Source organism: Peromyscus californicus, unplaced genomic scaffold (assembly GCF_007827085.1).
Source record: "Peromyscus californicus insignis strain IS unplaced genomic scaffold, ASM782708v3 Scaffold_2__1_contigs__length_46816999, whole genome shotgun sequence".
Classification (NCBI taxonomy): domain Eukaryota; kingdom Metazoa; phylum Chordata; class Mammalia; order Rodentia; family Cricetidae; genus Peromyscus; species Peromyscus californicus.
The window spans coordinates 693396-721369 of NW_026294540.1; the positions used below are offsets into that span (position 1 = coordinate 693396).

A 27974-nucleotide genomic window follows, 5' to 3' on the forward strand; every position below is an offset into this window, starting at 1 on the left:
CAGATGTATGCCATGGTACCCAGCCTCCTAGTGGTTTTCTAGTACTAACAACTGTCACCATCAAGGTTCCTCCCCTGACATAGGAGGACCCAGGAACATGGTACAAGAGACAATGGGTGGGTCCCTCTTCTTATTCCAGCAGAGAGAGGGGCACACACCTGAGGGATCTGTTTTGTGTCGCTTGCGCTCCTTCCTCACATAAACAGGAGGCAGTTTAGCTTCTGGGATGGGTGTGGTCTCATACATGAGACACATAACCGAGTCAATGTAGATGTCATTGTCATCCTGAGGAGGAGTGGGTGGTGTCCAGAGCTGCATAGAGAAAGCAGGTTCCATAAGCTGCTGAGCTATGCGAAGGCTGGCCTTTGCTCAGGCATTCAGGGAGAGGGGTCACGTACCGGCATAACTTCTGTCTGTCCATCAGCATCTTCATAGACATACTCCTATGAAACACAAACAAGTTTAAAATACAACAAAGGTATTACTTCATGCTACATGCCACAATCACATCCTTTCATCAATATTCAAGCGTGACTGTGGATTTAAAACTGTGTTTATTTAAATCCTGGAAATACCATCCACTGAGGGCTAAGTGAATATCAGTTAAGACCTCAAAGTGTCAGAACAGCAATCAGGTGAGGAAAGGAGCTGAGTGCTAGTTTACCATGCTGTATGCGTCCTCCCGAGTATAGGTGAGAAGCTCTGCCTCCTCCTGCTCAAGCTGCAGCTGGGCCTCCCTTTCCTGTAGGGTCCGAGCATTTTGGGATTCCCAGTCCCTCACTGATGCCATCACCAAATCCTGCTAAGAGAAAGCATAGGGGAAAGAACTTTCAAGATCAGAGCAGGCAGGGTGCTTCTGACCTCTTCCTAGAGGTTAACCCCCAGCCACTGAGCACACAGATGGTAGAGCCCCATCTCCCCAGCTGAGGGGTGTCTCAGTTCTTACTGCTGCACATGCTCTGCCCCTCAACATGTAACTCTGTATCAACCCCAAGCTACTTCAAAACAAGTGCAATGACATCAAGGTGAAAAGCAAGCAATCCAGCTGCCTGCACAGGGCTTGCAAGATCTGTCTCAGTAAAGCCTTCACCACCAGAATTTGGCTCTGTCCCTTTAATTACATGGAGTGACATCATAGTCACCTCAAATCAAATTCAGCACTGAAAATTTTTACTTTTTTTTTTTTTTTTTGAGACAGGGTCTCCGTGTAGTTTTGGAGCCTCTCCTGGATCTTGCTCTGTAGACCAGGCTGGCCTCGAACTCACAGAGATCCACCTGTCTCTGCCTCCTGAGTGCTGGGATTAAAGGCGTGCATCACCACCGCCTGGCAAAAAAATTTTTTTTTTTACCTCGGAGCTGAGGATTGAACCCAGGGCCTTGCACTTGCTAGGCAAGCATTCTACCACTGAGCTAAATCCCCAATCCCCCAAATTTTTACTTTTAATATGTTAAACTGACCAAAACTTGATTCTCTTACCTCACTGCTTCTCTCTTTTTCTTGTTCAATGGTCGTATGGAACAATTCCAAGTAATTCAATGCATATTTTTCAATTGGTGTAAGCTATTTCAAAAATACATTTTTTTGAACTGGGTTAGTAGCAACTTTATAAAGATCAATAAAATTCCTCATAAAATCCTCTCACGACATTTAATTTAAAAAGTAACTGCTCTTAATCAAAGCAAACAAAACATATTTTACAAAAGGGTTCAAATGCTAAAACTCTTAGCTTTAAAGAAAAAAAAAAATCCCCAAACCTGTTCCATAAAGTCAGCCAGCTCCTCCAGCTGCGATGGCTCCTCATCATATCTAGAGCTGTCGGAGTCTGAAGACACAACTACAGTGCTGGATCCAGGCACAGCTTCCTCTGTGGACCTCTGGGTATCTTCCTCCAGATACTCAATGCTCTTGAGGGCCTAAAGGAAGTATGCACTGAGACTTGATGGTAGACTTGGCAAACGAAGGCGTTTGTAATGTTAAAGTAGACACCAGTACTGCAAGCAACAGCAAGCCTCCACAAGTACTTCCCTTCTTTGAAGAGTTTCATGTACATGCTGGATGACAGGCATTCCAGTAATGAGAAATATGGATGGATCTAAAACTTCTAAAATTACTATCAAGCTAGACAGGAAAGCTCCATGGAAGAACAAAACACTGACATGGGTTACAGATGGTAACATGCCAAAAGAAACAGGGGGAAATGAAGCCACCAAAAATTATAGACTCTAAGAATGAGAAGAGACCCTGTGGTTTCATCTCACACCTAGTGTATGGTACTAACCACAGCTGCTGACACAGGGAGAACAAAACAGAGACCTGTTCACAGTCCAAATACAAAAGAAAGTCCACAGAAAACTGTAGTAGACAGAGGTATCCAGAACATACAGGACAGCTCACTTTATTGGACTATGAAGCATGTACATTAAAAAGCTGACACTGAGTGGGGCTGGAGAGATGGCTCAGAGGTTAAGACCACTTCCAGAGGTCCTGAGTTCAATTCCCAGCAACCACAAGGTGGCTCACAAGAGGTGCTCACATGTGAGACCAAATAGCTATTGTTAAAACAAAACAAAAAACAAAAACAAAAAAAACACCACACAAACCATGCAACCACTTTTCAGAGTATCTAGCAAAACCTGCAGTTTAAAAGATGACCATACTGCACAAGACCCACAAAAATCATTTCCAGAGGACAATAAAGGAGGGCACCATGTTGACCTAGAGAATCTTTAAAGTTGGATACAGAAAGCCCTGATGAGGATAACAGATAAAGAACAATGGTATGGGTGCCCTGAGTCCATCAGACATAAAGTACCCAAAATGACAGTAGGAAGAAGAGAAAGGAGAAAAAAAAACAACCTTCATCACAGAACAGACACTAAGACAGCTCAGCAGGCAAAGGTCTGTGTTCCAAGATTGAGTTCAAGCCCCAGAACCCACATGGTGGAAGGAGGGAACTGACGCTTGCAAGCTATTCTCTGACCTACCTACACACCACACCACACCACACCACACACACCCACACCCACACAATCAATGTTAGAAAATACTGGACTGAAGAGATGGTTCAATAGTTAAAGAGCACTTGCTGCTCTTTCAGAGACCTGAGTCCAGTTCCCAGTGCCTATACTAGGTGGTTCACAACAAACAGCCTGTAACTCCAGTTCCAAGGGAACTGATCCCCTTTTCTGGTCTCTGTAGTCACTCACACTCATGTGCACACACAGGTGGGCACACACACACACAATCACAAAATAAAACACACACACACACACACACACACACACACACACACCCAACTCCAAAATCCAAAAAACCTGACTAGGCAATTAAAAAGGTGTTCAGATTCACTACTCAACAGCAAGATGCAAAATAAAGCCACCACATGAGACCAGGCAGCTGAGGCCCTGGGCGGTGCACAGCAGCTGCAGCACTCAGATACCATTGGGGCATACCATTCAGCTCTAGTCATATATTCAGGATATGCTGGCCAGAGACCCCACTTCAAAGGCCTACATTCAGCAGGAATGCATGTACATGCTTACATGAGACATTGCAAAAGCACACTTCAAAACAGCCATCCATATATATACAGGTCCGATGAGCAATGTGGTGACTTTATAAATGTCATTATCCAGAATGGAGACAGATACATTACTGCCACATTAAACAAACAGCAGAATCCCATTCATATCCAGCTCAAGACAGGCAGATGTAATAAGGTACCACAAGAGTAGTCACTTCTGGAAGGGAATGGCTAAAGGAAGAAAGGGACTTTCTGAATAATTCACATTTAGAATCAGAAAGTAGCTGGCTATCACCACTGCTAGTAAAGACAAGCTATGATAGCATGGAGCACAGGCCAGTAGCATACCAGGGCATTGCCACACACCACCATTCATGGCTTTTGCAGAAAAGCATGTCAGTAATCACCATCCTAGTCAAACAGCAGAATGAGAGGTGTGGCAACTTCCCTGGGGAGGACACTCAAAGAGGGCACAAAGAGCAGGGTCTGGAGAGGAAGGAACCCCTTGCCTTCACTTGAGGCTGTGGTAGAGAAGAGGTATTCAGCAATTAAGGGGCAAGTAAGGCTAGCCTTAGGGTGAAGAGGGTCTTGGTCAAGTCAGAAGCAGAAGGAGGGGATATAAGTAGCCTTGTCAGGTATCTGCTATGTTCCTACATAGATGGTCACTGCACAGGACCCATGTGGGCAACTCCAAATCTTCCAGTGCCTGCATTGAAACAGTTATATCCCACATATGAATCCAAAACATTACACCCTAAAAAGGCATCAACACGAGAAATGGTGAAGAAAGACATTATAGGGCCTCATCTAAGTCTTCAAAGTCAGCTGTGTATTTTACAGGGACAGTGCATTCAACACAGGTGAGCAGTATTTCTAGTGCTTAGGGGCCACATGGGACTGGTGGTTCTCAGAGTCAGGGGAGGAAGAAATAAGGTAGCTCAATACTAAATGTAAAATATGGCTCAGAAAGTCCTAATGGAAAGAAGACAATGGTCGGCATCTTCTCCACTCCCTTGATACGTCTTTACAGTTGAGACAGAGGAGGAAGGAAGGCAGAAGGCTGCAGGATCAAGGGAGGGGAGAATCAAGTAAGATTAAGGACTGAGAACTCATAAGCCAGGTGAGCGAAACCACACAACCATACTTTGAAAAAGCACACATAGTCAAGACTCAAATAGATCATTCATTGTCAAACAAGTCTTATGGTTGACCATATTTTTCCTCACCTCTATGAAAGGTCTTGCAATCTTGGGTGCAATAGTTTCGCTGACAGATGGTTCCTGAGAAAGCACCACAAATTCTTCAGCTTTCACAGGAAAGCCAGCATCATCCATGGGCGAGTAAACTTCAAACAGCTCCTGGATAGTTCGCTGAACACAAGCAATAGGCACAATCATTTCCAGGAACAGACATAATCCTGTACCTGACCTGAGCCTTGGGTAGCATAAAAACCCACCATCAAATCCTCCCTCATTAGTGAATTCAGATCAAAATAAGATGATTCTGTTCACTATGGCATTCCTCACTGAGTGAAGGTAGGAGGTGAGACAGGGCCAGGCTGATTTCTAAAGTATCATCCTCCTTCCACAGCCTCCTGAGTGCTGAACTATACAGTCCTGCACTACTACCATGCCCAGTCACTGAGGATTCTTAACAAATGAAAGCTACCTGAGTTAAGAATGCCATAGAGTAGTCATTTCCCTGAGCAGCTACTTCCCGGATTAAATCTTTAGTTCCATTTTTCAACAATTTCTCTTCAATAGAATTGCCACTGACAAGCCTACAAAAAGAGAAGGGGAAAAAATGTACACGTATACAGATGAAACAACAGTTAAGTCCCCTAGAAACACATGCCAGTACCAGGTACAGGTGTTCAGATGGTAGCCAGAGAAGCAGCAGATGCCTCACATGCTGATCAACATTTATTAAGCCACTGTCTGTCAACCTCTCTCCAATCTCAGCTCTAGTGAGCTCTGGAGTCTGTGTCCTCTGCTTGCCAATGTTTCTCCTACCACATTCAACCTAGGCCCATCTCACTCAGTCCTGGACTCATCCCTACTGTCTGTCTTTGACACTTTCTGACCACAACAGGCAGAGTTATTCTCTGACTTGCCTAGTAAGAGACTTTTAAGAGAGGTTCCATTCTCACTTACGTATAAACAGTTTCCATCTGTCTCCTGGAAGCTGCTAGGCCAACAGAGTGCTGTGGGTGTTGTCCCCACTTAACAGACAATGGAATAGACACCATCTCAGGGTAATGCCCCCAGCAGGCCCCATCATCCAGTCTATTATTTTCTACGTTCACTGCTTTGTTTTAAAATATACTTTTAAAACATTTTATATATATGGGTGTTTTACCTGCATGTATATCTGTGTACCATTTGCATGCCTGGTGCCCGTGAAGGCCAGAGGGTGGTACTGGATTCCCTGAGACTGGAGTTACAAACAGTTGGTGAGCTGCTATATGGGTGCTGGGAATTGAACTTGGGTCCTATGGAAGAGCAGCCATCTCTCCAGTTCTGCTTACTTGTTTTTAGAGTGTTAAATGCTAACAGTCAAGAAAGCTTAAATTAAACCATTTTAACATAAATTTCCATAGGGATAAAAAGAACAAATGAGAATTTTTCCAAGAGAAAAAAAATTTAAGAAAAAGTGATCAATAGGGGCTGGAGTGATGGCTCAGCAGTTAAAAACACCGACTGCTCTTCCAGATGATCTGGAATTTCCAGCATCCATATGGCAGCTCATACCTGTCTGTAACTCCAGTTTCAGGGTACCCAGCACCCATGGCGAAACACCAATGCATATAAAAATAAAAATAAATTATCTTTAAAAAAAGTGACCAATCAAGAAGCCCTGCTGTCTCATCATTAATGTGGGTTCAATATACACAGTTTGATTATGTACGAGGAATGGGGAAAAGCAGCCAGATTCTAATCCATGAGGCTACCACTACAACAATTCTATTTCTATCCACCTTTAGTTTATAAGCACATTAATACTCTGCATGCACAAAACAAGATGGTACTACCTTACATTCATGTAATAATAGCATATACATGAGGTGGGTTGGTTAGTTAATTTTTGTTGAGACAAGATATCACCAGGCTAGCTTCAAAACTCATGATCTTCCTAAGCCTCCTGAATGCTGGGATTTTAGCATGTGCCACCATGTTCAGTATGGGTAACATTAAAAACAAACAAACAAAAAACCTGACTGACAGAGAGAGAAAGAGAGACAGAAGGAGAACACAAGCACACAGACAGACATGTATTTGCCACAACTCGTGTGGGGAAGTCAGAGAACAACTTGTTACCACAATTGTTATCACTATTGTCAGTAATAGTGACAATACTCCTTCTACCCTGTAGGTCCATGAGATTGAGCTCAGGTCATCAGGTGTGGTGACAAATGCTTTAATCAACTGAGCTATCACATGGGCCCTGTAGGTGACTTTTTAACAGATAGATATATTTTACAATGTGGTCCTCAAAGCAAAATAAGCAGCCATCCATCAGATCAGCTGTGCCTACTTGCAAGAGATCACCATGAATGGACTTACGACTACTGATGGTCTCTCAGAAAGATGGACTGGGAGAGGGTACTTTTATCTCTGTATGTGATTCTGCACTAACTGCATGTGGAGGGCTAGAGAATGTAGGCCCAGGGAAGATGGAAAGCTATGCAGAAGTTGTCATCCATTCTAGGGTGCAGCTGCTGCTTCGAGGTTACCCACATTCCTGTAAGGAACCGCTCACAATCTGTAAGTAAGCCCAATAAACTCACTGTAATGTTTCCCAAGTTAGGCTTGAGTGGCATCAAACTTTGGCTTGTCTTTGGGGCCTTCCTTATAAGGAGGCAGATAGGAAGGAATTCTTGCAATACATGTTTTTATCATTGTTTGCCTTTCTGACCCTTTCCTCTAGGAAGTCAATGCAAAGGCTATTAGCAAAATGCTACTAGCCTGGGTGTTCCCCAACAGGTCTTTGATGTGTACAGCATGAGGCAAATTCTGTCTGTCCTGACATGCTAACCTAAACTTGCTACCTTTGCTAAGAAGCATGAAGAAGGTCCCTATGAACATGCTTTCCTTCTGTCTGTAACAGGTGTATGGCTGCACCCTAATGGGTGCTCCCCACTCCTGCAATGAACAACCTCACACTGTGGGGCAGATGCCTTGGTGTGGTTAGGACAAAGAACATGACACTTTAATTTCAACGAGTCTTCTCATGCTGCTTTCAGAAGAGCTGAGGCAATCCCTGTGCCCCATAGACATGGCAGCTTCCATTACTAGACTCAGCTTCTCTTTGAAATGCTGCCTGTCTGTAGGCCTAAAGAGACATTTCATGTTTAACCTGAGTATCATGCTACCCAACAGTGAGCTGGATCTTTTTCAGGCTGTGACACTTAGAAGTGACTATTCATACATATTCCTAGGCTCTCTCTATTCCCACTTTTAAATAAGAGCACTTTATTTTTCAACTTATAAGACTGATCTGACCTTTGCCTTAAGAACTGTAAGCCACTCCCTCCAATCTTATCATTTATCTGTTTCATATTTTTCTTCAACACTCAACATGGAGCCCATTCATCTTTTGCCTGTCTAGACTATGTTGTGTTCCTAATCAGGAAATAGTGACCCAGCCCCATTCTCTCACTTAGACCAGCTAAGGGTCCAGCACACTCACACACAGACTAGTACTATATTAGAATAACAAATAACAACCAGAAATTTTAAAGTGGGCCATGGGGCCTTCTGTCTTCCCAATTAGCTGGAAATGGCCAGTTACAATTTATATGCTTGAAAATAATGAGACATATCTCAAGTCTTTCAACAGATACTTTGTATTTTATAATTCTTATTTATTTATTTATTTATTTATTTATTTATTTTTTTTTTTTGGTTTTTCGAGACAGGGTTTCTCTGTGTAGCTTTGCGCCTTTCCTGGAACTCACTTGGTAGCCCAGGCTGGCCTCGAACTCACAGAGATCCGCCGGCCTCTGCCTCCCGAGTGCTGGGATTAAAGGCGTGCGCCACCACCGCCCGGCTGTATTTTATAATTCTTAAAACAACACAAATATAAACTGTGTTCTCCAGTTATTCTAAAAGAGATGCAACATGTGAACATTGAACACCAGCAAACCAACAACCAGACCTAAGCCACACAACTGATTACAAATTCAAGCAAATGCCAAGTTCAAAGACCAGACAGAACGGCAGTACTAGAAACATATCTAAAAGGAAAGTAAACCTCAGTTATATATGAACTTGTAAAATTCAACTGCAGCATAGTCATCTGGCTCTACCACTTAAAATGAATTCCTGCACCCACACCTTCTACCAAGTTCATTATGTGCAGTTCTATGAGTTGGCCAGGATTGTCATCACCTGTATATATGGATGTCCTTGCACCTCCCAATTCTATCACACCACTCCTGGGCCTTGGCATCCATAACTGGATTTAGGTCATTGTCATAAAACACCACGGTGTCAGCCTCAACAAGGTTTATGCCAGTAGCACGGCTATGGGTAGAGAGAAGGGCACAGAAAATCCGCCTGTCTCTGTTGAAACTCCTCATCAGCTCCTGAGAGGAAACAAAGTGCTCAGGTTAACATGTCTAGAGAACATTGGGAGACCTCTGATACTTTCCATGATCTGTTTTGTAACAGTCTGATTTGTCTCATGTATAACATCTTACCCTGGCTCTCCTGCAAGTATGCTCTTCCTTCTATCCATAAGCATCTGTGTGTCAGGGTTAGACAATACAGGCATCATGTGCATAAGATGTCATGCCCTATCTGGCACTTGCTGTCAGCCCAATCTGTAGGCCCCACAAGAAAGCAGAGTCTTGCTAGGGAGGGAGCTGTGCTTTCTCCTCTATCCTCAGGCAATGCCAGGGCACTCTACAGGCAAGAAGCCCCTGGAGTAAGGCTGAGGAAGTAGAAAAAGATCTCTCTCACCACTTGGGACAATGAATTGTAATGAAAACGTGAGTACTTCTCTTCTGCAAATTATTTTCATGCCAAAACAGAACTAAAAGTTGACCAATCCTCTCCCTTCCAATAACAGTCCAATTTTCTTTTCTTTTTTAAAGATTTATTTATTATGTACCCAGTGTTCTGCCTGCACATATACCTGGCAGGCCAGAAGATGGTACCAGATCTCATTACAGATGGTTGTAAGTCACATGTGGTTGCTGAGAACAGAACTTAGGACCTCTGAAAGAGCAGCTAGTACTCTTAACCTCTGGGCCATCCATCCAGCCCACAACCCAATTTTTTACACTATTACCAACAAAACAGGCTCTTTTCTATTTGCAGCCATGCTGTGCAGGAACCTCGTATTTGCTATGCAACATAAAAAGCGCAACTCAAGGCTTGTCCAGCACCCTATCTTTGTTGCACTCAGGACCCCTTGTACTATATCCTCAGGCTCATGCTGAGACACTTCTGGTAAGGACCTCTGAGTCTGTTATATGGAGCTGTGAAGACAGTTTGTGGTTCACTGCCAAGGCACAGACCTTTATGTACTTTCTTCTGCTGTTGAATAGTCACTCCGTTACTGATCACAGCTTATCTTGTGCATTTCTACAGTGAACAATTTTATATACCAATCATGCAGTGAGGCATGATTGCTACTGTGTGGAAGTCCTAGATAGGGAACACTAGATCAAGTGTCTATCCATCTCTGAGGCTGGCAACTGTGCTGTTTTCTGTAAAGTTATGCTAAAGAGGCTCCTACCAGCACTGTCTATTAACCAAATCTTAAAAAGTAGTAAATATGGCAAGCAAAACATGGATATACTTTTCCATTTGTATTTCTTTGTAAGTTAGTCTAAAAAGCACCCACATCTTTGCTACAGAGCCACCTCTTAAAGTATGTCAGTACTAACCCAATGTGACTACAGATTATCCCTATTTATTTGTTCTGAGACATGCTTGTTTGTGGGGAGGGGGAAGAAAACATCAAGAAAAGAGTCAGTTTGGAGCTTAGATGTGCTCTAAATGCTAGAAGGGGTATGGGACACTGACCTCACAGTTGTAGGAAATGAGGCCTGAATCCCATGATTCAGGATCACACCAGGAAATTACCATGACAGGAAGATTATTTCTTACCTGCCGTTGTTCACTGTTGGCATTTTCATCAATCCGTACATAGGTGAGATAATGGAAGTTCAAGAACATCTCTAAAATGTCCAGCATAAGAACCATCTGAGATAAAATCAACACTCGTCGTCCTTCCGATTTCAGTTTCTGTAGCAGGATTGCTAAAGCTTCTAACTTCCCTAAAAAAAAAGAAAGAAAGAAAGAGCAAGAGACTTGTATTCCAGGAAGAAGTGTATCACACTTCATAACCCGTGCTCACAGGGTCTGTCATACCTGAGTCGAACTGTACCAGTCTCAGCTCCGGGAACTGCAGTGAGCGAAGTGTTGTCAGCTGCTGCAGCTGCCGGTGGTAGGGGCGGGTGTGCTCCCTCAGGCACTGTCTCAGAGCTCGCAACCTGCTGCTGTACAGGGAGGGCGGCCTCGCCACCCACAGGGAGGGTGGCATCGCCACTACTGGAGGAATCACACAGGCTACCCTGAGGAGCAGAAATCATGTGTGGTCATTATGTGGCACCTTGGAGCCTCTGGCAGCACTGAGGCTTCTAGGCAAGGACAGAACCCTCTGGCAGTGTGTATTGCCAGACAAGCAGCCCTAGCTCCTGATTCTATCACTGCAAGGTAGCATAATCTTTCACAGATAAGGGACACCACCCCAAGACAATCTCCATCAGGATAGATCTAAATGATCAGCACAGGGCATTCTCCAGACCATAGCCATTGGCTCAGATATTCTTGCTGGGACTCTTGTGACAGAAGCAAACTGTCTCTGGATGCAAACCTTCTAAATGCTGCAGGTGACATGTAACTGAGAGGGGCCAGACCCAGAACACCCTTGCAGACAGACAGAACAGCAAGGCCATTGCCAACTTGACACTACCTGCTAACCTCTACTCATCTATTCCAGAAAGCCTTTCCCTGGGCATTAGCTGAAGCTCAGTTTTAAATTTTATTTATTTACTTACTTTTAATATTATTTTACTTTATTTAGATGGAGTAAAATAACAGCTCCAAGCTAGCCAGTTACTAGGTAACTCTGGATGGCCTAGAACTCACAGATATCCATCTGCCTGCCTCAGTCTCCCAAGTGCTGGGATTAAAGATGTGCATTAATGATAATGCTATTAATGCCCAGCTATTTTTATTTTTAGTTATGTTTATGCATGTGTGTCTATGTAAGGGTTGATTCCACATGCATGCAGTGCCTACAGAGGCCAGAAGTAGATGTCAGATGCCCTGGAGCTTGAGGCACTTGTAAACTCCTTAACATGGGGTCTAGGAACCAAACTGGGGTCCTCTGCAAAAGTAATATGGGCTCTTAACTGCTTAGTTGTCTCTCCAGCCCCTGAAGCTGGGTCTTGGTTTGCTCCCAAGCACATCTCCGCTGAAGTGGCCCTCTGTGATGTTTAAGATGACTAGCATTTCAAAGACAAGCAAGGGCATGAGAACAAATGGCTGCAGATCTACCACATAGCCTGGGAAGACCTGGCACAGGTGGTCAGCCTAGGAAGGACTCCTTTCTTCACTGATTCACTGACCTGAGACCTGAAGGGCAGGCTCTCAACACTGAGCTTAGGCACTGGGTCATCAGGGCCTTCTTTTGGACAGGGATTAACAACGTAGTTCAGCCAGACAAAGAAAATGACCCTAAAGCTGAGCCTGGGGAGCAGGGCCAGGGCACACAGAGACCTGTGTAGAGGGTCAGTAGTCTGAACAGAAGCAGACATATCAAGGCCTTGCAGCAACAGTGTGGCTGGCTGTAGCACCTAGCCTATTGGGACTGCTCTACTAACTTGTTCTGAATTCTACTCTTCAGTGTCCCCAAGTAGCATATGGCTAGTTTTGTGGGCCAGTTTTCTAAAAGAGCCAGCTAATAACCCAATAACCAAGCCCTCTGGTCCCAAAGATAGAGACCCCAAACCACTTCAAACCCCCAAGCAACTCAAAAGGACAACCTGGGGGAAAGCAACTGGAAATAAGAACTTTAAAAAAAAAGTCCAAAGAATGAAGAACTATAGGATATGGTGATTCATACATACCAGCACTTGAGAGGAGGAGGCAGGAGCATCAGGAGGAGTTCAAGCAAAGCCTAGGCTAGCTAGCTACATGGAATTGGAAGCCAGCTTGTGCTTCCAATGAACCAAAATTAAAGGTAAATTAAAGCAGAGTAAAGGAAGAAAAAATAAAGGATAAAAATATTTACCTGCATACACTAACTCACCTGTCAAGAACATCTTGAAGAGATTCTTGTCGTTGACTCACTGTCACAATCAGATCACCTTTACTTTTTGAGGGTGACATGTAACAGTTTGCTGCTCTGGCACCCTTCCCAAGGTTGCTATCCAAAGACCAGCACAACGGCCTCTTCCTCCTGCCAGGGAGGGAACAAACCCTCAGCAAGTCTCTGCCATACACTGGTGCTTGGGAACAGCGCCGGTCATTGACAAAATGCATCTGATCCAACCGTTCCTTCAAAAGTCTGCTTTTTTCCTCCTTGATCAAAATCAGAAAAACATAACAAAAAAAAAAGGTTATCTGAGAAACAATCTGACAAAATCAACTCACTAAACACTTTGGGAACTGTTATGCACACATTCATTTCAACATTCACGGCCTACTTCTATGAAACTACTAGCAGGAAAAATGAAGAGGCAGAGAGCTTTCTCTCTTCTCCTGAGACATAGAGGAAAAGATAAGACAAAAGGAATAAAGATGTTAATGTCTGCAGTCAGAGGCCCAGGTCAATGAGGGTTAAATCAAGGCTCTAATTCAAGGAGCATGTGCATCTCTGAAATTCATAAACTGAAAAAGACCAAAGGAGCCTTGGCTGCCACAGAAAAGCTCCTGAAAGCTGACTGCCTCAGCACCGCACCATTTGCCACTGTGTGCCCCTGCATCTAAGCCTTACCTGGGTGGGCCCTGCAGCAGGAGAAGCTGGTTTGGAAGCCAGTCCAGGTTCTCCAACAGCCATGGCGCTCACTGCTGCTCGACCCGGAACACCAACTACAAACGTAAAAGCAAACAGCTGAAGGGGATGAGGGTGTAGTTTAATGGTAGAGCACTTGCCCGGAATGCTTGAGGAGTTCCATCCCTCACACCTGTGTGCTCCCTGCCCCCAAAAGGAAAAAAGCAGAAAAGGAAAGTCAATCTGCTTTCCATTCCCAAAGGTGGACTGCCTGGCTAAGGGATAGCAGTTAGCTTCTGAAATTCCAAGAAGATGAAAGGACCTGGCTCTAAGAGTCTAGTGCATCAAAACTATGTCCAGAACTGGAGTGAGGAATGTTCTGAAACAGATCACATACCTGTCCCTGACCAAGCCAGCCTCATATCCTCCTTTGTTCTACACTGGTGAAACACCACAGGTCATCAGCATATAGTGAGTAATGGCTCCTTGCTTGTCCATGATTCAAACCCACCCACCAGTTCTAATATACTGAGCACATCCAGGCAAGGGTTGGGTCTTAGAGAAGCTGGCAGAGAAAAGGACAGAAGCTGGGAGCCCAGCAGCATTTGGGCATGGGCCAGCTAGAGCAGTGTGCAAATCCTGCACCAAGTGACTCTATCTTAGGGAGCTCTAGGCATAGTTACTAAATATTTTGTGGTTCCTAAGGTTTCTTTCATCAAAAAAAATTTACTTATATTAAATATATATATTTATATATATAATATATAAGTATATATTATATATATAAATATATATAACTTCATGTATGTCTGCATGTGTGTCTGGTGCCTGCAGAGGTCAGAAGAGGGTGACAGATCCCCTGGGACTAGAGTCATAGATGTCTGTGAGCTACCATGTGGGTGCAAGGAAACAAACCCAAGTCCTCTGCAAAGCAACAACTACTCTTAACCAATGAGCCAATCCTCTGAACCCTAGAGTTTTTTATTAGAATAGGACAGTGGGGTTTGGTCATATTCCACTAGTATATTTGGGAGCAAAAGAAATAAACCAAGCTGATGCCATGACACATATGGAAACCAGACTATCACAAATAAGGCTTTGACATGCAAGAAGGCCCATGGCCTGAGGTGCACGACCCCTCCCAGTCACTCCAAAGAAAAGTCAGGAAGAAGTTCTCACCAAGCCCTCCTCCTGTTTAGAACACCCTACCTTGTGGGGTCAAGGGTGCGGGGCTAGGGCCACTGGTTGGGGGCTTGCTTCCCAGGGCACCATGCACAGCGCCTGCCTGAGACACGGTCTGCATCACCACGGGGCCAGGGGCTCGAAGGTAGGGCTGCCCAGGGGCTGACACGATCTGGAGTACACTACCTGCAATCACACGTCCACCAGGAGCATCAGTAACAGGTGTGTGCACAGTATAGTTACATGCTAGCCACTTCCAAATGGTACAGTAACAAATGAGTCGGTATACTGCACACACACAGTCACATTTACACGAGCAAATATATCCACAGCTCAGTAACTCTGATGAAGGAGGGAGTATTTTGAAAATCTCAGACGGAGACAGAAAACCATCTGAGGAGAGTTTGCTTTACAACACATCAAGAAAAGACCACTAATCCTGCACATATCCAGGTACATATCCACTGAGGACCACAGTTGTCCTAAGGCTGTGAAGGTCACAGAAACACTCCCAGACCCATGTAGCCATTGCCAAAGGGATGAAAAACTACAGAAAGAGCTAGGCTTAGCCCAGGTGCTCGTGATGACTCTTTAGGAGTCTGTCACTTTTCTATTATGTGTGCCCGAACCTTCTTACCAAATGTGTGACAAGAAAACAAATCACCAATTACGTTCATGAATGGCCCTGAGTCTAAGATCCCAAGCCCTGTGGAGATAGGAATTAAAGTGTCTCGAAAAGCAGTCATCCAGCCAGAATCCAGGGGAGAGTCTCTTGGAGCGGCTGCTGGCTAGTGCTGCCATAGATACCTGTGAGACCTTAACCTGAAGGTAAGCAGCCAATGATCACCTGGTGCTGGTGTGTAGCTGAAGAAGCTGCAATGGTTGCCACATCATACCACTGAAGATTAATTTTAAGGAACTACTCAAATTTTACTACCTCCATTTCTTTGAAAGCAATAACTATATATTCTTAACCAAAGGTATGAGATGTTTGGATCCCAGAGTTAAAATTAAAACTTTAATCTGGCACAAATCTTGAGGTCACAGCTACGAGGCTGAGGCAGGAGGATGTCTTGATCTCAGAAGTCACAGGTCAGCCTGGCAACATAGTAAGAACCCAACTGAGAGGTAGACAGATGGATAGAGCATCTCCCCTACATAAATTGCCAGTCTTTCGGTACATTCATATTAGAAAGCAACAAATATTTCTACTCTGACTTACAAAAGAGGAAGCTCTTTCAAAGAGCAGATGGTACTGATAAAAAAACAAGTATCACTTATTTAGGGCACTCACTGCCAAGATGACTCAGGAATGTCATCTCATCATTCCTCAACCCCTGCTGTGAGACTTGTTAACATGATTCATGGATGAAGAATCTGAATCTCAGTGACCAAGTCACCCTGCCACCCAGACAGGCTCTCAAGTGCAATACTAACAGTAGCACACCTCTGTCCTTGTCAACGTTAGTGTCAGCTGGTTGTCTCTTACCTTGGAGCTGCAGGGGCTGGCCTGCTGTTAGCTGCCGCAGCTGGCTATGTGACAAAGTGAATTTGTTCCCCTGGAACTGCAGGGTCACAGGTGTCTCTGGCTGGGCCACACGGCTCTGTGGCCCGGCAATGGATGCCAGCTGAGCTATTTTCACTACTTCCCCACCTGTTAAAACACAGAAGAAAAGCTAAGCTAACATCACTTTGAATGAAGTTACTGACCATTATACAACAATCACTTATAAATAGTAACTGCCTATAGTATGCTAGTGTCTTCAAAACACTACTTAGGTATTGCTTTCAATCATTAAAAAAAAATTATTTTAAGACAAAATAAAAAATACTATTAAATATCAGACTTTAGTGGTTAATCTATTTAATCACAACTGGCACGGACTTTCAGTATCAACTCATCAAACTATTAAGGAATATTTTTACTTTTCTCTATAAATAATAAAAGAAAAAACAGTAAATATCAAAAATATCAGAAATCTACTTGCATTAAACTGGAAACTCTTCAGAGGACTTACAAAATTTGAGAAATTATGTGTCCAGCAAATAAGATCATATCATTGACATAAAACAACAAACTTTAATTGCAGATGCTTTTAAGTCTAAGTCTAGGAAAGCTTAATTAAGTAAGTCAGATATAAAACTCGGAGTTCATACTAATTCAAATGAGCTCATAGGAGTTGGTATTTCATAGAAAATGATCAGAAGCTTAAGGGCTTTTTACTCAACAGGTGCTATCCAAGTTCAAATGCTCCTCTCCCAAGAAAATCCATGCCAGGGTTAGTAAAGGTACCATAAGGAAAACAGTTAGTAAAAGACTAGTAAACTACCTGAAGATGTCTTGCACACAGAATAACTGTGCACAAGGAAGGGGAAATGAAAATCAGAGACAGATGTACACACAGATACTTAAATCTCCCACCGGCCCTCCTAGATGGGTAAAGCCAGTTGACTCACTCACTGCACACACTACTACATATAAGTTCTCCCATACTAATGTAACTCTCGTCACCTACAGAAACATGAGGTACACGCAGCTTTCTCCTCTCATGTGACTGCCTAGGACAACCACTCCCCACTGCTGCCATAGAAGAGATTCTCAGTCTCCCCTGATGCTTTTCCCTCCCTTCCCAGTTTTCCAAACAGGCTTCAATGTGACTCTGCTACATTGTAAATAAGAAACATTTTATGATCTGTAATACTTTAAGTTAGCATAATTTCAATAGTACAATGGATAATGGTCTGTAGAAGATCTGGAAACCTGCTAATCCCATTGTCGGCAGTACAAAATTCTGAGTTAGGAAAAAATTAGTAATAATTAGCTGTTGTCACTGAATTATTGAGAAATGTCTCTGGTGAGCAAGTATTCATGCCAAGTTTAAACTTGGAAATATGTGAGAAACCACAAAGAACTAATAGTATCTAGAAACCTAATGCTAGTTCATGTAGTCTCCCCACTTGCCCCCCAGAGTGGACCCCCGGCACTGCTGGAACAGAACTATGGCTAAGGCTAAGTGAAGGTGCTAGCCCTGAACACCAGTGCAGCACAGGAGAAAAGCAGAGCTGGTTAAATGGGGAGGAGGAGAAAGAATAGAACAGAGCAGGGCCCTGGACAATGACCTCTGGCAAGGCCCCACCATGACAGGCATCACACTCCAGGCCTGGACTGAGGGACAGACAGAGGCAGTAGACAGCAAAGGCTCTTCAGATATCCCGTGTTCCTGACACACTGCTCCAAGGCAGTGAGAGCAGACCCTGGACAGTAAGGCCACTTACTGGGCAAGCGGGCCTGGGCCTGCGAGGTAAGCACCAGCCGCTGGGGCGGTGCGCTCTGCCCGGCCACCAGCGAGGGGGTCTGGGGCAGGGGCAGGGGTGGGCCTGGGGTGGAGGCCTGGACAGCGGTCTGAGCCCGCAGTTTCGAAGGATGGGCTGGGCCTGCTGCTGTGCTGGAGGTCGAGGTGGGTTGGTGTCGAGGCGCACCGACGGAAGCCTGAGAGTTCTGAAACGGGGCTGCTGCTGCTGCAATCAATAAGGTTGTTTTGTGCAAAGCTGTTAGAGGTTCTTCATAACACGCAGTATTTACAACCGAATGTTAAAAAAAATTACATAAACATTATTTCACAGTCTCTCTAATGAGAAGCCCACTCTTAAGAAACAAACATAGAGAGGCTGGTACAGTCCTTAGGTTGAGAGAAATTTAAGGCTCTGCCTGTTGCAAATCAGCAAGGCTACCTGTAAGGTCACAGAACACACAGGGCAAACATCTTGGACTAGAAACAGGGCTGTCAAATGCTGTCAGAACTCTGTAAACACGCAGAAGCACCCCCTCTCAGCAATCAGAGTCCTTTGCACCACTGTCTTCAGATAAGGCTACAAGCCACTTCTGTGCCTCTTTACACAAGGGAAGCTGAAACAGCAGCAACAAATGCAGCAGAAGGCCCGGAACTTTCCTCAACAACCCTGACATACTTTAAGAAAACACTTGGCAGAGGCCCCATCACCTGCTCAGCTAAGAACTTCCTTCTATAGGGAAAACCCAGAATAGGAAACTCTATATCCAGGCACAATGTTGCATGTCTGTAAACCCCAGCACTCAGGGGACTGGAAGCAGAGAGAATGTAAGTTGTAGACCATTGTGGTCTACATAGTAAGAGCCTGTCTCAAACCAAAAAAAAAAAAAAAAGAAAAGAAAAAAGTGTCTTCAACTCATCAAGAATTGCAGGTGGCACTTTTGTGGGCCATTTGGAGGTTTCCAGACCCTACAGCAGTGGCTATAACACTCGGTAGGCCAGGAACAGACTGCCAAGAGCTTTCCCACAGTCTTCCACAAAAGAGAGCTGATTATGTAAGATACCTTTTGCATCTGGGTTAGCAGAAAAAGTAGCAATCGGTGGCCGTCCTCGAACCTGGCCCTGTGGGGCAGCAGTGGCTGTATTGGTGGTTGCCATCCGAGGCGGATGTGTGCTGGGGAATGCCACGGTGCGACCCTCGGGCTTCTGGCCGTACTGCACAGGCTGAAATAACCTAGATGCCCATTGGCCCAAGCAGAAGACACACAACATCACCACATCGCAGACAGCATGGGTTCTGGAGGACTGCCCCCACAAGAGACCAGCGGGGAAGGCAGGTTAAAGATGCACAGAGCAGGAGCAAGGGAGCTCCAAGTAACAGTTGTCAAGAAGCTTGCATCAAGCCTGTGGGAACTGCTGATAAACTCTGTACTCAAAAGGTTGGACATCTCAATTGGTAACACAGGAATACTGTTTCATCTCAATTACTAGGTATATATCAAAGTATGTTAAGAGAAAAACACCTCCGGCACATAATACCCATGTTATATCTACAGTTTAGAGTAAGAGCATAGAAAAATCAAATTCTCAACATATGACAGAAATACCAGGAGCTGGGAAGGTGCACAAAGTGCCCAGCTAGGCAGCTGATTCTAGTTTGATCATGGAGGTATGAGTTCTCTGACCAGAAAATGGAAGAACAGACAAGGAGCCAGCCACAGAAACCTTTTAACAAAGCCCAGGTAAGTACAAGTAGAAGGCTTTGTCTGTGACATGGCTACAGGCTTCCTGTATGAGTCTGTCAGGCTTGAGCTAAGCTGCTAAGGATGGCAAGCAGGTCACAGTCCCAAGGAAGCCAAGTCTGAAAAAAGAATAGGTTTCTGATCTGTACAAATGCCCTCTTTATTGTTAAAAAATAACAATTTTCTGTTTTCCTTTTCTACCCAAGCACAGGATTTTGCTTCTTTCTCATCATTGAGTTTAGTCTGTTCAGAAGCATTTACATCCTGATTTCATCACCTCTCTCTCCTGCCTCATGATCTCCCTCACCCCAAATCATCATTTATATTGTAGTGTCACTTGTAAGAGCACTGACTTCACTGCTGTTCAGTGAATCCCGTGTCTGCCCTTGCTCTTGCCCAAGAGCATACTCTGCATGCACTCTTCCCAATAAGAGGTCTGACCTGGCCATGCCAGTTACTGCCAATCAGACAACAGACTGTTCTCAGCCCTAACATCTCCATAAATCCTAAAGCTTACTTTACTAAAGACAACCAAGAAAGGTGACTCTCAGGATTTACTGCCTCTATCTGAGTATCTTGTTAATGTAGTTGTGCTCACTGAAACCAAGGACATTCGGGACATGCTCAAGAACACAGCTTTTCTCATCACCACTGACTAACGAGGGTAAGGTAGAGGCACTTGACTCCCAACCAGCAGAAAGTCCTTGGAGTAGTGGATATGCCAGATGAGTCACATGCTGCTTCTAACCCACCCTCATACCTGCTGGCCTTGAGCTTCATGGTTGCTGGCCGGGCTGTCGGAGGTGGTGAAGCAAAGACTTCCTCCATGAGTTTCCTAGTCACTTTTTTCTTACACAGTAAATCAGCCTCATGGCGAGTGATTTTATTTTCTAGCCCAATGAGGTCGAATATAGAAAGGTCAGTTTCCTAAGAGGAAAAGAAATGAAAAAAAAAAAAAAAAGAAGAAAGAAAGAAAAAGGTAGGAGTCAATTGAGGAAGCTCTGTTTCACATGGTATGCCAAGCCCTCTCATGCTTGAGCTAAGTAAGATCATGTCTCCTCTCCTTTTCACAATGGGACAACAGCTGTTTGGCCTTCCCCAGTGTCATGTGAACAGATATATTGAGAGACAATCTGGAGCTGCAGAGGAGCATATATAACCAGTCATCACATGAATAGTGTGGACACAAACAGCAGTTTGCCCCAGGAAAGAATAGGGGGCAGGTGTGGCCTCCATGTGATGATCAGTGTGTAGGAGTGACCCCTGTAAGGATTATTATGGAGACTACTCAGTGTTAGACAGAGTAGAACCAGTCAGATTTATGACCATGGTCCTGACAAGAACAAGTATCCTGCTTTCCACAGTACCACTAATGTATATTTCTTGGAACTTGAGATAACAAGAAAGCAGCATCACACGGAAGAGGATGAAAGACAAAAGAAGGGTCATGGAAGCCCTCACACTGCTAGGGCAAGTCAGGTGGTCCAGCTGCAGTGGCACAGCTGGCAGTTCTTTAAAGACACAGACAGAGTGGCTGTGAGCCAGGAGCGACTGCAGTGCACTCACAAGAACAGTGAAAATCCAACCTGTAGGAATGTTCTCATCAGCAACACTAATAGCCAGAGATGGAAACCACCTATGCAGCCATCAGCTGATGAAAGAACACACAAATGTGGCCTTTCACAACAGAATGCTACCCAGCCCTTATGAGGACTGGGACATTCTGACATACTGGAATGAGGATGAACCTTGAAAATACTCTAAGTGAAAGAATCCAGATACAATTCTGTGAGCTACACAAAACCAGTAAGTCTACAGACAGAAACTAGACAGGAGCTAGGACAGTTGTTCTCAACCTGTGGGTCTTGAACCCTCTTGGCGGGAGGGGGGGGGTGGGGGGGGGTGGGGGGGTGGGGGGGGGGTGGGGGGGGTTTGAACAATCCTTTCACAGATGTCACCTAAGACCATCAGAAAACAGATATTTACATTATGATTCATAACAGTACCAAAATTACAGTTATAAAGTAGCAACAAAAATAATGTTATGGTTGGGGATCACCACAACATGAGGAACTGTACTACAGAGTCATACATAGCATTAGTAAGGTTGAGAGACACTAAGCTAGAGAGAAGAGGGGTTGGAAAGTGATCCATATAATCATGTGGATTTTATCTAGAAAGTACTAGAAGACCTGCACTACTTTTCTAAATCCTCTTACCTTCCAGAACTCTCTCTCCAGAACTCTGAGAATTAGAGAGGCTGACCGATACTGCAGAGAGCCTGCTGCATAGGAGGAGCCTGGTAACCGTGGCTCTACCAGCCCAGGATGGTTACAGATCCGCTGTAGCCGTGTCAAGACACTCAAGACACTGACAAAGTGTCCACTCTTCAGAGCTTCCTGAGTCCTGCTCACGTAGAAGAGGCAAAAAAGTTCAATGTCAAGGGCAAATGTGTGTTCATCAGTCTCATCATCAATTACTTTCCTAATCTAAGAAAACAGAAGAACTAGCAAGATTTCCCAAGACTGAGTTAGTAAATTAGTTACATTATACATTCAAGTTTATATTCCCACACAGGTCTCTACTGAGTCACTCCAGAGAGTCAGAGACAAAGGGTTAGTATAGGCCAAACCTCAAGGAGGACTGTTCCTTTGTAAAGGGGCCATGTTTCAATAACATCAGGATAAGTTCCCTGACACAGGAGTAGAAGCATCCAAGGTATGGTTTGACATGTGAAAGGAATCATTAAGCCAGAAGGTGGGACCAGAGTACCCCAGAAAGCACATCCCCTGATCCTGCAAGTACACAGTGGTGGATGAGATGCTGAGCAGGCCACAAGCCAGACCCTGCTGCAATATCAGACAGACAGAGACCCACAAGGCATACCAGGACCAGGGAGCTGCAGTATGGAATAGAGCTCTGGACCGAGGAAGGGGGCTCCCAAGGCAGGTAAGGAAGAATGGCATCTGGAGAGCTTGAGAGAGGGATGCAGAACCACAGGAAGAAGACTGCAGGCTCCAAAGCCAAGCAACTCATCTAAAAGGTGCCTGGAAAGAACTGGGCTCAGGAGGTAGCTTGAGTTCCTTGTGGGAAGTGCCAGTCTTAGTTACTCCAGGGACAAATCAGGTATACAACAGAGAAAAGTGGGAGTCCCGAGAAACACTGCCAGGAGGTGAATGTCACAGTAAACCTAGCTTGGACAATAGGAAAGCCAGACACAGCCAGCTCTGAGTCCTGTGATAAGGGTCTCTGCATAGGCACAAAAATAGAATAATAAGCAAGACAAACTATTCATCTAGCTTAGGAGAATAGTAATGGAACATGATGTTTTAAAACAGTTGCCAAGTTTAGCTTTGAGTGGGCTAAGATTGGGATCTACTTTCCTGAGTCCACGAATGATAGATATTTCCAGAGAAAGGGTGGGTGTGTGCATGTGCAGGTGGGAGCAGAAAGGAAGCTCCCCCAGAAAGCCAGAAGCCATGAGAGAGCCAATGTGTCTGCTTCAGTGTTCCTATGCATCTGGACAGTATAATGTAGACATGAGAGCCCAGCTCAGGTTTTTGTCTGGCAGTCTGAGCATCTAATGGTATCCAGAAACCTGGTTCCCAAATGCAAAAAATGGGGCCAAGATGCACAACAGCTTAACACACTAGCACTGAACTGTGGCTCAGAGAAAAGGAAGGAAACATGAAAAAGTCTCACTGTCACTCTACTCAGAGCAGGTGTCACAGAACCAACCAAAGATGTGCTAGGTCCAATGTCATAACCTCTTACACCTCGACAAACGATGACATCACTCCCAAACACAAGCACCTCACTACCCTGTGGGCACAGTCACATATAACAAGCTAAATTCCCTGAACGATGATTTGTTAGAGCTCCTAGTGGAGGGCAATCTAAGTAATTTAAGGGTAATTGAGCCATGTTTCCCCTGTCTGCTGGCACCTGACTTCCACAGAGCTCCATCCCCTTCCCACAAAATTACTTCTCACTAACTAGAACTAGCACATCACTAAGGTCAACAAAAGATGTCAACATCTTGCTGAAATATCTGACAGAAACCAGTGTTATAGCAACATAGCTAAGTATTTTCTGCTCAAGTAGCTTCCACGGTGTTTGGAGGGTTGATCATTGTGAAAGCTTTGAGGGTACATTCACTGCTCCTCTCCCATAGTAGATGATAGGCTGAGTGTTTCATTACCAATGCAGCTTGGCAAGGACTGCCAGGGAAACAGCCTGTAAATGAACAGCCATTCATTCTTATACTCAGTCCCAGAATTTCCAATAAGCCTTTTAAACATGCTGCAGCAATGCCATATCATTTCTTGAAGGCATTGAGGGAGCCACATGCTACCCCAAGAACTTTAGACATACATTACTTTTTCTTAGAGATTCACATATACCCTGTACTCAGCAAACAAAAAATAGTAGGAGGATGGCCAGATTCTACTTGCCCATTATGAACGGGCCTTGTGCCCCACTGCCTCCTAACTTTGGTACAGCTTACATCATCTCTGCCCACGGCTAAGGCCTCTGCCCACAGCTAAGGCAAGTGCTTACAAGACAGCTTTGGGTATGTCTGATCCACAGAGAAACCCACACCACCACATTATGTTCCTATCCAGAGTGGGAACCTATAAACCAGTTGAGTGAGACTAGCCTGATGGATATGGACTAGGTCCATTGCCAGAGACGCTATCATGTGAGGTCATAGTAAACACATATGTGATACTTCTCAGTTGCCTTTAGAGTCTAGAGAGTAGTGTTTAAATCCTGAAAACTACCAAGTGTAAAATTAAAATCCACTGAACTTTATTGCACAGTTCTTGAATTTGTTTTAAACATAAGACACCATAGAGCACAAAAGAATCAAAGCAGCCATGGACAGGAGTCAGAGGACCCAAGTTGAGTCCACTGAATGACATGTAGGGCTACCAGGCAAGAGTTGGGAGATGACTCATTTAGTTCACAGGATGCTATACCATAACATGGATACTATGCCCCACTGGATCATACTGACCCAGTAGAACAGTGGCTACTTTCAAAGAGTAAGCTGGTCAACCAGTTGAGTTCACACTAACCACCCAAGCTAATGCAAGCAGCAGCAGCAGCAGCAGCAGCAGCAGCAGCAGAATAGACATCAGGCTACACAAATGGCAGGCATGCAGATAAAGCATATCTAATGGCAGAGTAAGCAGGAAGGAAGAAGGGATGTTCTGGAGACTGCAGAGCTCCTGGTTGCCTCGTTGATAAGCACACTCACTGAGGCAACAGGGTGCATCCGCTTCTCACTGCTGAGGGGCAGGTGGGCAAACCAGCACTTACCTAGGCTGTAGAATGACATCCTCGTACAAGGCCTTCTGCCGACTGGAAAGGCGGCACTTCAGAACATGCTCATACTTCCTGGTCAGCTGTTTTTCCACATCTCTCTTGGTTCTCCTCAAAATAAATGGCTGTGTGACCTGGAGAAAATAATAACCATTTTCTCCCCAAATAATGCCTTGGTGTATTTAGCAGAAGGCAGATATGCTTTAAATAAGTCAGCTGCAGTCACTGAAGCAAACATACCCTGTGTAATCTTATGACCATTTTGTGATAGTAATCCTGGTTTTCCTCATTGGGAGCTTTCAGGGGGAAGCTCAGATAAGGCCTGGAGATTCCAGGAATGAGAAAGTGTACCATGGTCCAGAGCTCCAGGAAAGTGTTGTGCAGAGGCACGTCAATCAGAAGCAGGCGCTGCTGGCTACAAACAAAATGAGGCAATGTTGGAATTCTGAAACACATAAGGAGGCTGCATAACTCTTCTCAATGGCAATGTGTGAGGAAAGTGAAGACAGCAACTCTACATATGCCTTCAGGGAATGGACAGGCACAGTGGTACACAGCACTTGGAGAAGGGGGTGGGGTTAGAGGCAGGTAGACCTCTAGGTTCAAGGCTAGCCTGGTTTACATAGAGAGGTCCAGGCTAGCCAAGACTACACAGTGAGACCCTGTCTCAAAGAAAAGGAGTGAACAAAGGGACTCTCTGTGTCTCTTAGGTACAACATGCTGTGACAAAGAAGACAGAAATTTCTTTTCACTAAATTGATATATGTATGGAATGATTTACATTTCTTTAAGAGGAATCCTTAGGCAAGAACAAAGAATACTTGGCTATTTGGAAAGGACAGAACACTTGAGTAAGGTCAGACCTCTGCAGCTTGAAGATGGCTTCCCAGTGCCGCTCAGTCATGCCCTTCACTCGCTGCATTTCATCAATGACAAGGCATTTCCAGTGCACCCTTGAGAAGGCGGTGTAGCCCCTGAAGAACTGCTTATAGGACGTGATGCAGATGTGGAAGCTGTTGGGCTCAGTCCACTCCTGCAATACAGAAAGAAACCCCGACTTCCCTGAAACCATCTGCAGAGCACTGCTGGGCAATCACACTCAGTCAAACTACACACATCACCAGCCATCCAACCCATTCTTCACAACAACCACACAAGAAAAAGTCCAAGATAGTCTTCTCTGTTCTTCTAGAGCCTAAAAGACTTTCATTGACAAACTAGGCTGCTTTAGAGGCACTAGAAATTATCACTGGGAAAACAGACTACCGGAGACATTCCTGTCTTTTATAGTGTATAATCTAAACAAGAAAGGTAAGAGATGCAGATATCTACACTGCAACTAACTGCAACAAGATTTTTAAAGCAAGAGGAGAATGGGCTGTGGTCTAATGCATCCCCACTGAGGCAGCATTAAGAGTCGAACCGTCTCAGTTCCTAAGAATGAGTCAGTGAGATTCTATGTTAAGAAAAATTAAGATGTCTAGCTTTATTTCATGCTTAATTATTATTGTGGGGCATGTGTGAGATATGTTCTGTATAGGCGTGCGTGCACAACGTGCATGTAGGAGTCAGAGGACAACTTTGTGGAGTTGGTTTTCTCCTCTATACCTTCACATGATTTCTAGGGATCAAAATTAGGTTGTCAGGCTTGTGCACCGACTGCTTTCACCTACTGTGCCGTCTCTTCAGCCCTGCACATCATATTTCAAAGATGCTTGGCTAAGGGTGCTCATTGGCACACCTCTTGTCTAGGGTATGTGAAACTCGGGTGCATCCCCAGCAGTGCAAAACAAAGTAAGGGGATTGGGGGAGGGGGTGGAGGTGGTGTGGCTCTACCTGTCTCTTTGCTTTGAGTTCTCTGTGGCTGCCAACATAAGAAAGAGTTTTGAGGCCAGGACACCAACGTTTCAACTCAAGTTCCCACTTGAGTATGTTACAACTCCTCATGACAACAAGATGAGGGCCCCAATTACCTATAAAAGAAAAAAAGAAATCTGTGAGACCCAGGTATCCAAGCTGAGTTTGAGCAGAACCTTATTAAATATGTGGCCCATAGGAAAGCAGACACCAAGGAGACAAAAACTATCCTCTAGCATAATTACACTGCCCAGAGTAGGAGCAAGTGTGTCCCTGATGCACTACGACTGGGGTCAGGCTCTCCAGAAACACTGCTGAAAAGAACAGACAATAAATCCAGGATCCATTGACAACCATATGAACTTTTATCAGGAGCAGATGAAGGAGACCTGCTCCCTCTTTTTCCCCCAGGGTACTCTTGAGGAGGGAGAAGTGAAAAATGTAGATAGAAATAGAGGAAAGAGATTGTTAGAAACACAGGATAGCTCAGGAGGGCCTGGGTCAAAACCCACCAATCCCTTATGTCTCTTCTAAAGGGCTTTTAAAGGAATGCAAAGGGATGGAGCAAAAGACCTCCCTCCCCTCAGCACAGCCCAGTGCAGACCATCCCAGATACCTGGTGACCATTCATGTGGTCAAGCAATCCTCTAATGCAGCCCTGATGTGTAAAGCAAGCTCAGATCTCACTAGGAAGCTTTTGTGGGTTACCACAAGCAGAGAAAGAACTCTGGTCTATTCCAGGTGTGGTGGTGCATGCCTTTAATCCCAGCAGTGGCAGGCAGAGCTTTATGAGTTCGAGGTCAGCCAAAGCTTATCTTAAAAAAAAACAAACAACAAAAAAAGAACTTTGTCTATAGCAAACAACTCCCCAAAACAAGAAAGCTGCTGACCTGGGACCTCGGACTCTAATTAATCCTTCCCAGTAGCAAGCGCCCTACAGCCCAGATAGACAGGCACCTCCTTAAGTACCCACTTATAGGTAAAAAATAACCAACTGACTCAATGATCGAACTTAGCCTGAAAATAGCATTTACAAGTCA

General features: G+C 44.5%; 1 protein-coding gene and 1 non-coding gene across 15 annotated transcripts in view; both read right to left on the minus strand.

Annotated features, from left to right (window-relative positions):
• Ep400 (E1A binding protein p400) overlaps positions 1-27974 on the minus strand; it is a 109537-nt gene that overhangs the window by 23227 nt on the left and 58336 nt on the right. For 8 of the 14 annotated variants that reach the window (XM_052754889.1, XM_052754885.1, XM_052754884.1 and 5 more), the window contains 22 exons: positions 26914-27050; positions 25941-26110; positions 25318-25492; positions 25075-25211; positions 21969-22155; positions 20510-20676; positions 19072-19241; positions 17994-18236; positions 16207-16371; positions 14745-14903; positions 13539-13633; positions 12852-13123; positions 10907-11109; positions 10643-10812; positions 8915-9111; positions 5193-5304; positions 4751-4894; positions 1756-1914; positions 1478-1561; positions 665-802; positions 399-443; positions 159-312 (listed from right to left, as the gene is read on the minus strand). In XM_052754889.1, coding sequence (XP_052610849.1) covers positions 159-312; positions 399-443; positions 665-802; positions 1478-1561; positions 1756-1914; positions 4751-4894; positions 5193-5304; positions 8915-9111; positions 10643-10812; positions 10907-11109; positions 12852-13123; positions 13539-13633; positions 14745-14903; positions 16207-16371; positions 17994-18236; positions 19072-19241; positions 20510-20676; positions 21969-22155; positions 25075-25211; positions 25318-25492; positions 25941-26110; positions 26914-27050 — 3483 coding nt within the window. The remainder of the gene's footprint in view (positions 1-158; positions 313-398; positions 444-664; positions 803-1477; positions 1562-1755; positions 1915-4750; positions 4895-5192; positions 5305-8914; positions 9112-10642; positions 10813-10906; positions 11110-12851; positions 13124-13538; positions 13634-14744; positions 14904-16206; positions 16372-17993; positions 18237-19071; positions 19242-20509; positions 20677-21968; positions 22156-25074; positions 25212-25317; positions 25493-25940; positions 26111-26913; positions 27051-27974) is intronic. The other 6 variants (XM_052754887.1, XM_052754881.1, XM_052754892.1 and 3 more) reach the window with 4 other exon arrangements.
• Positions 9335-9467, minus strand: LOC128121155 (small nucleolar RNA SNORA49). The gene has a single exon (XR_008222098.1). It is a non-coding gene; the product is annotated as a small nucleolar RNA SNORA49 (small nucleolar RNA).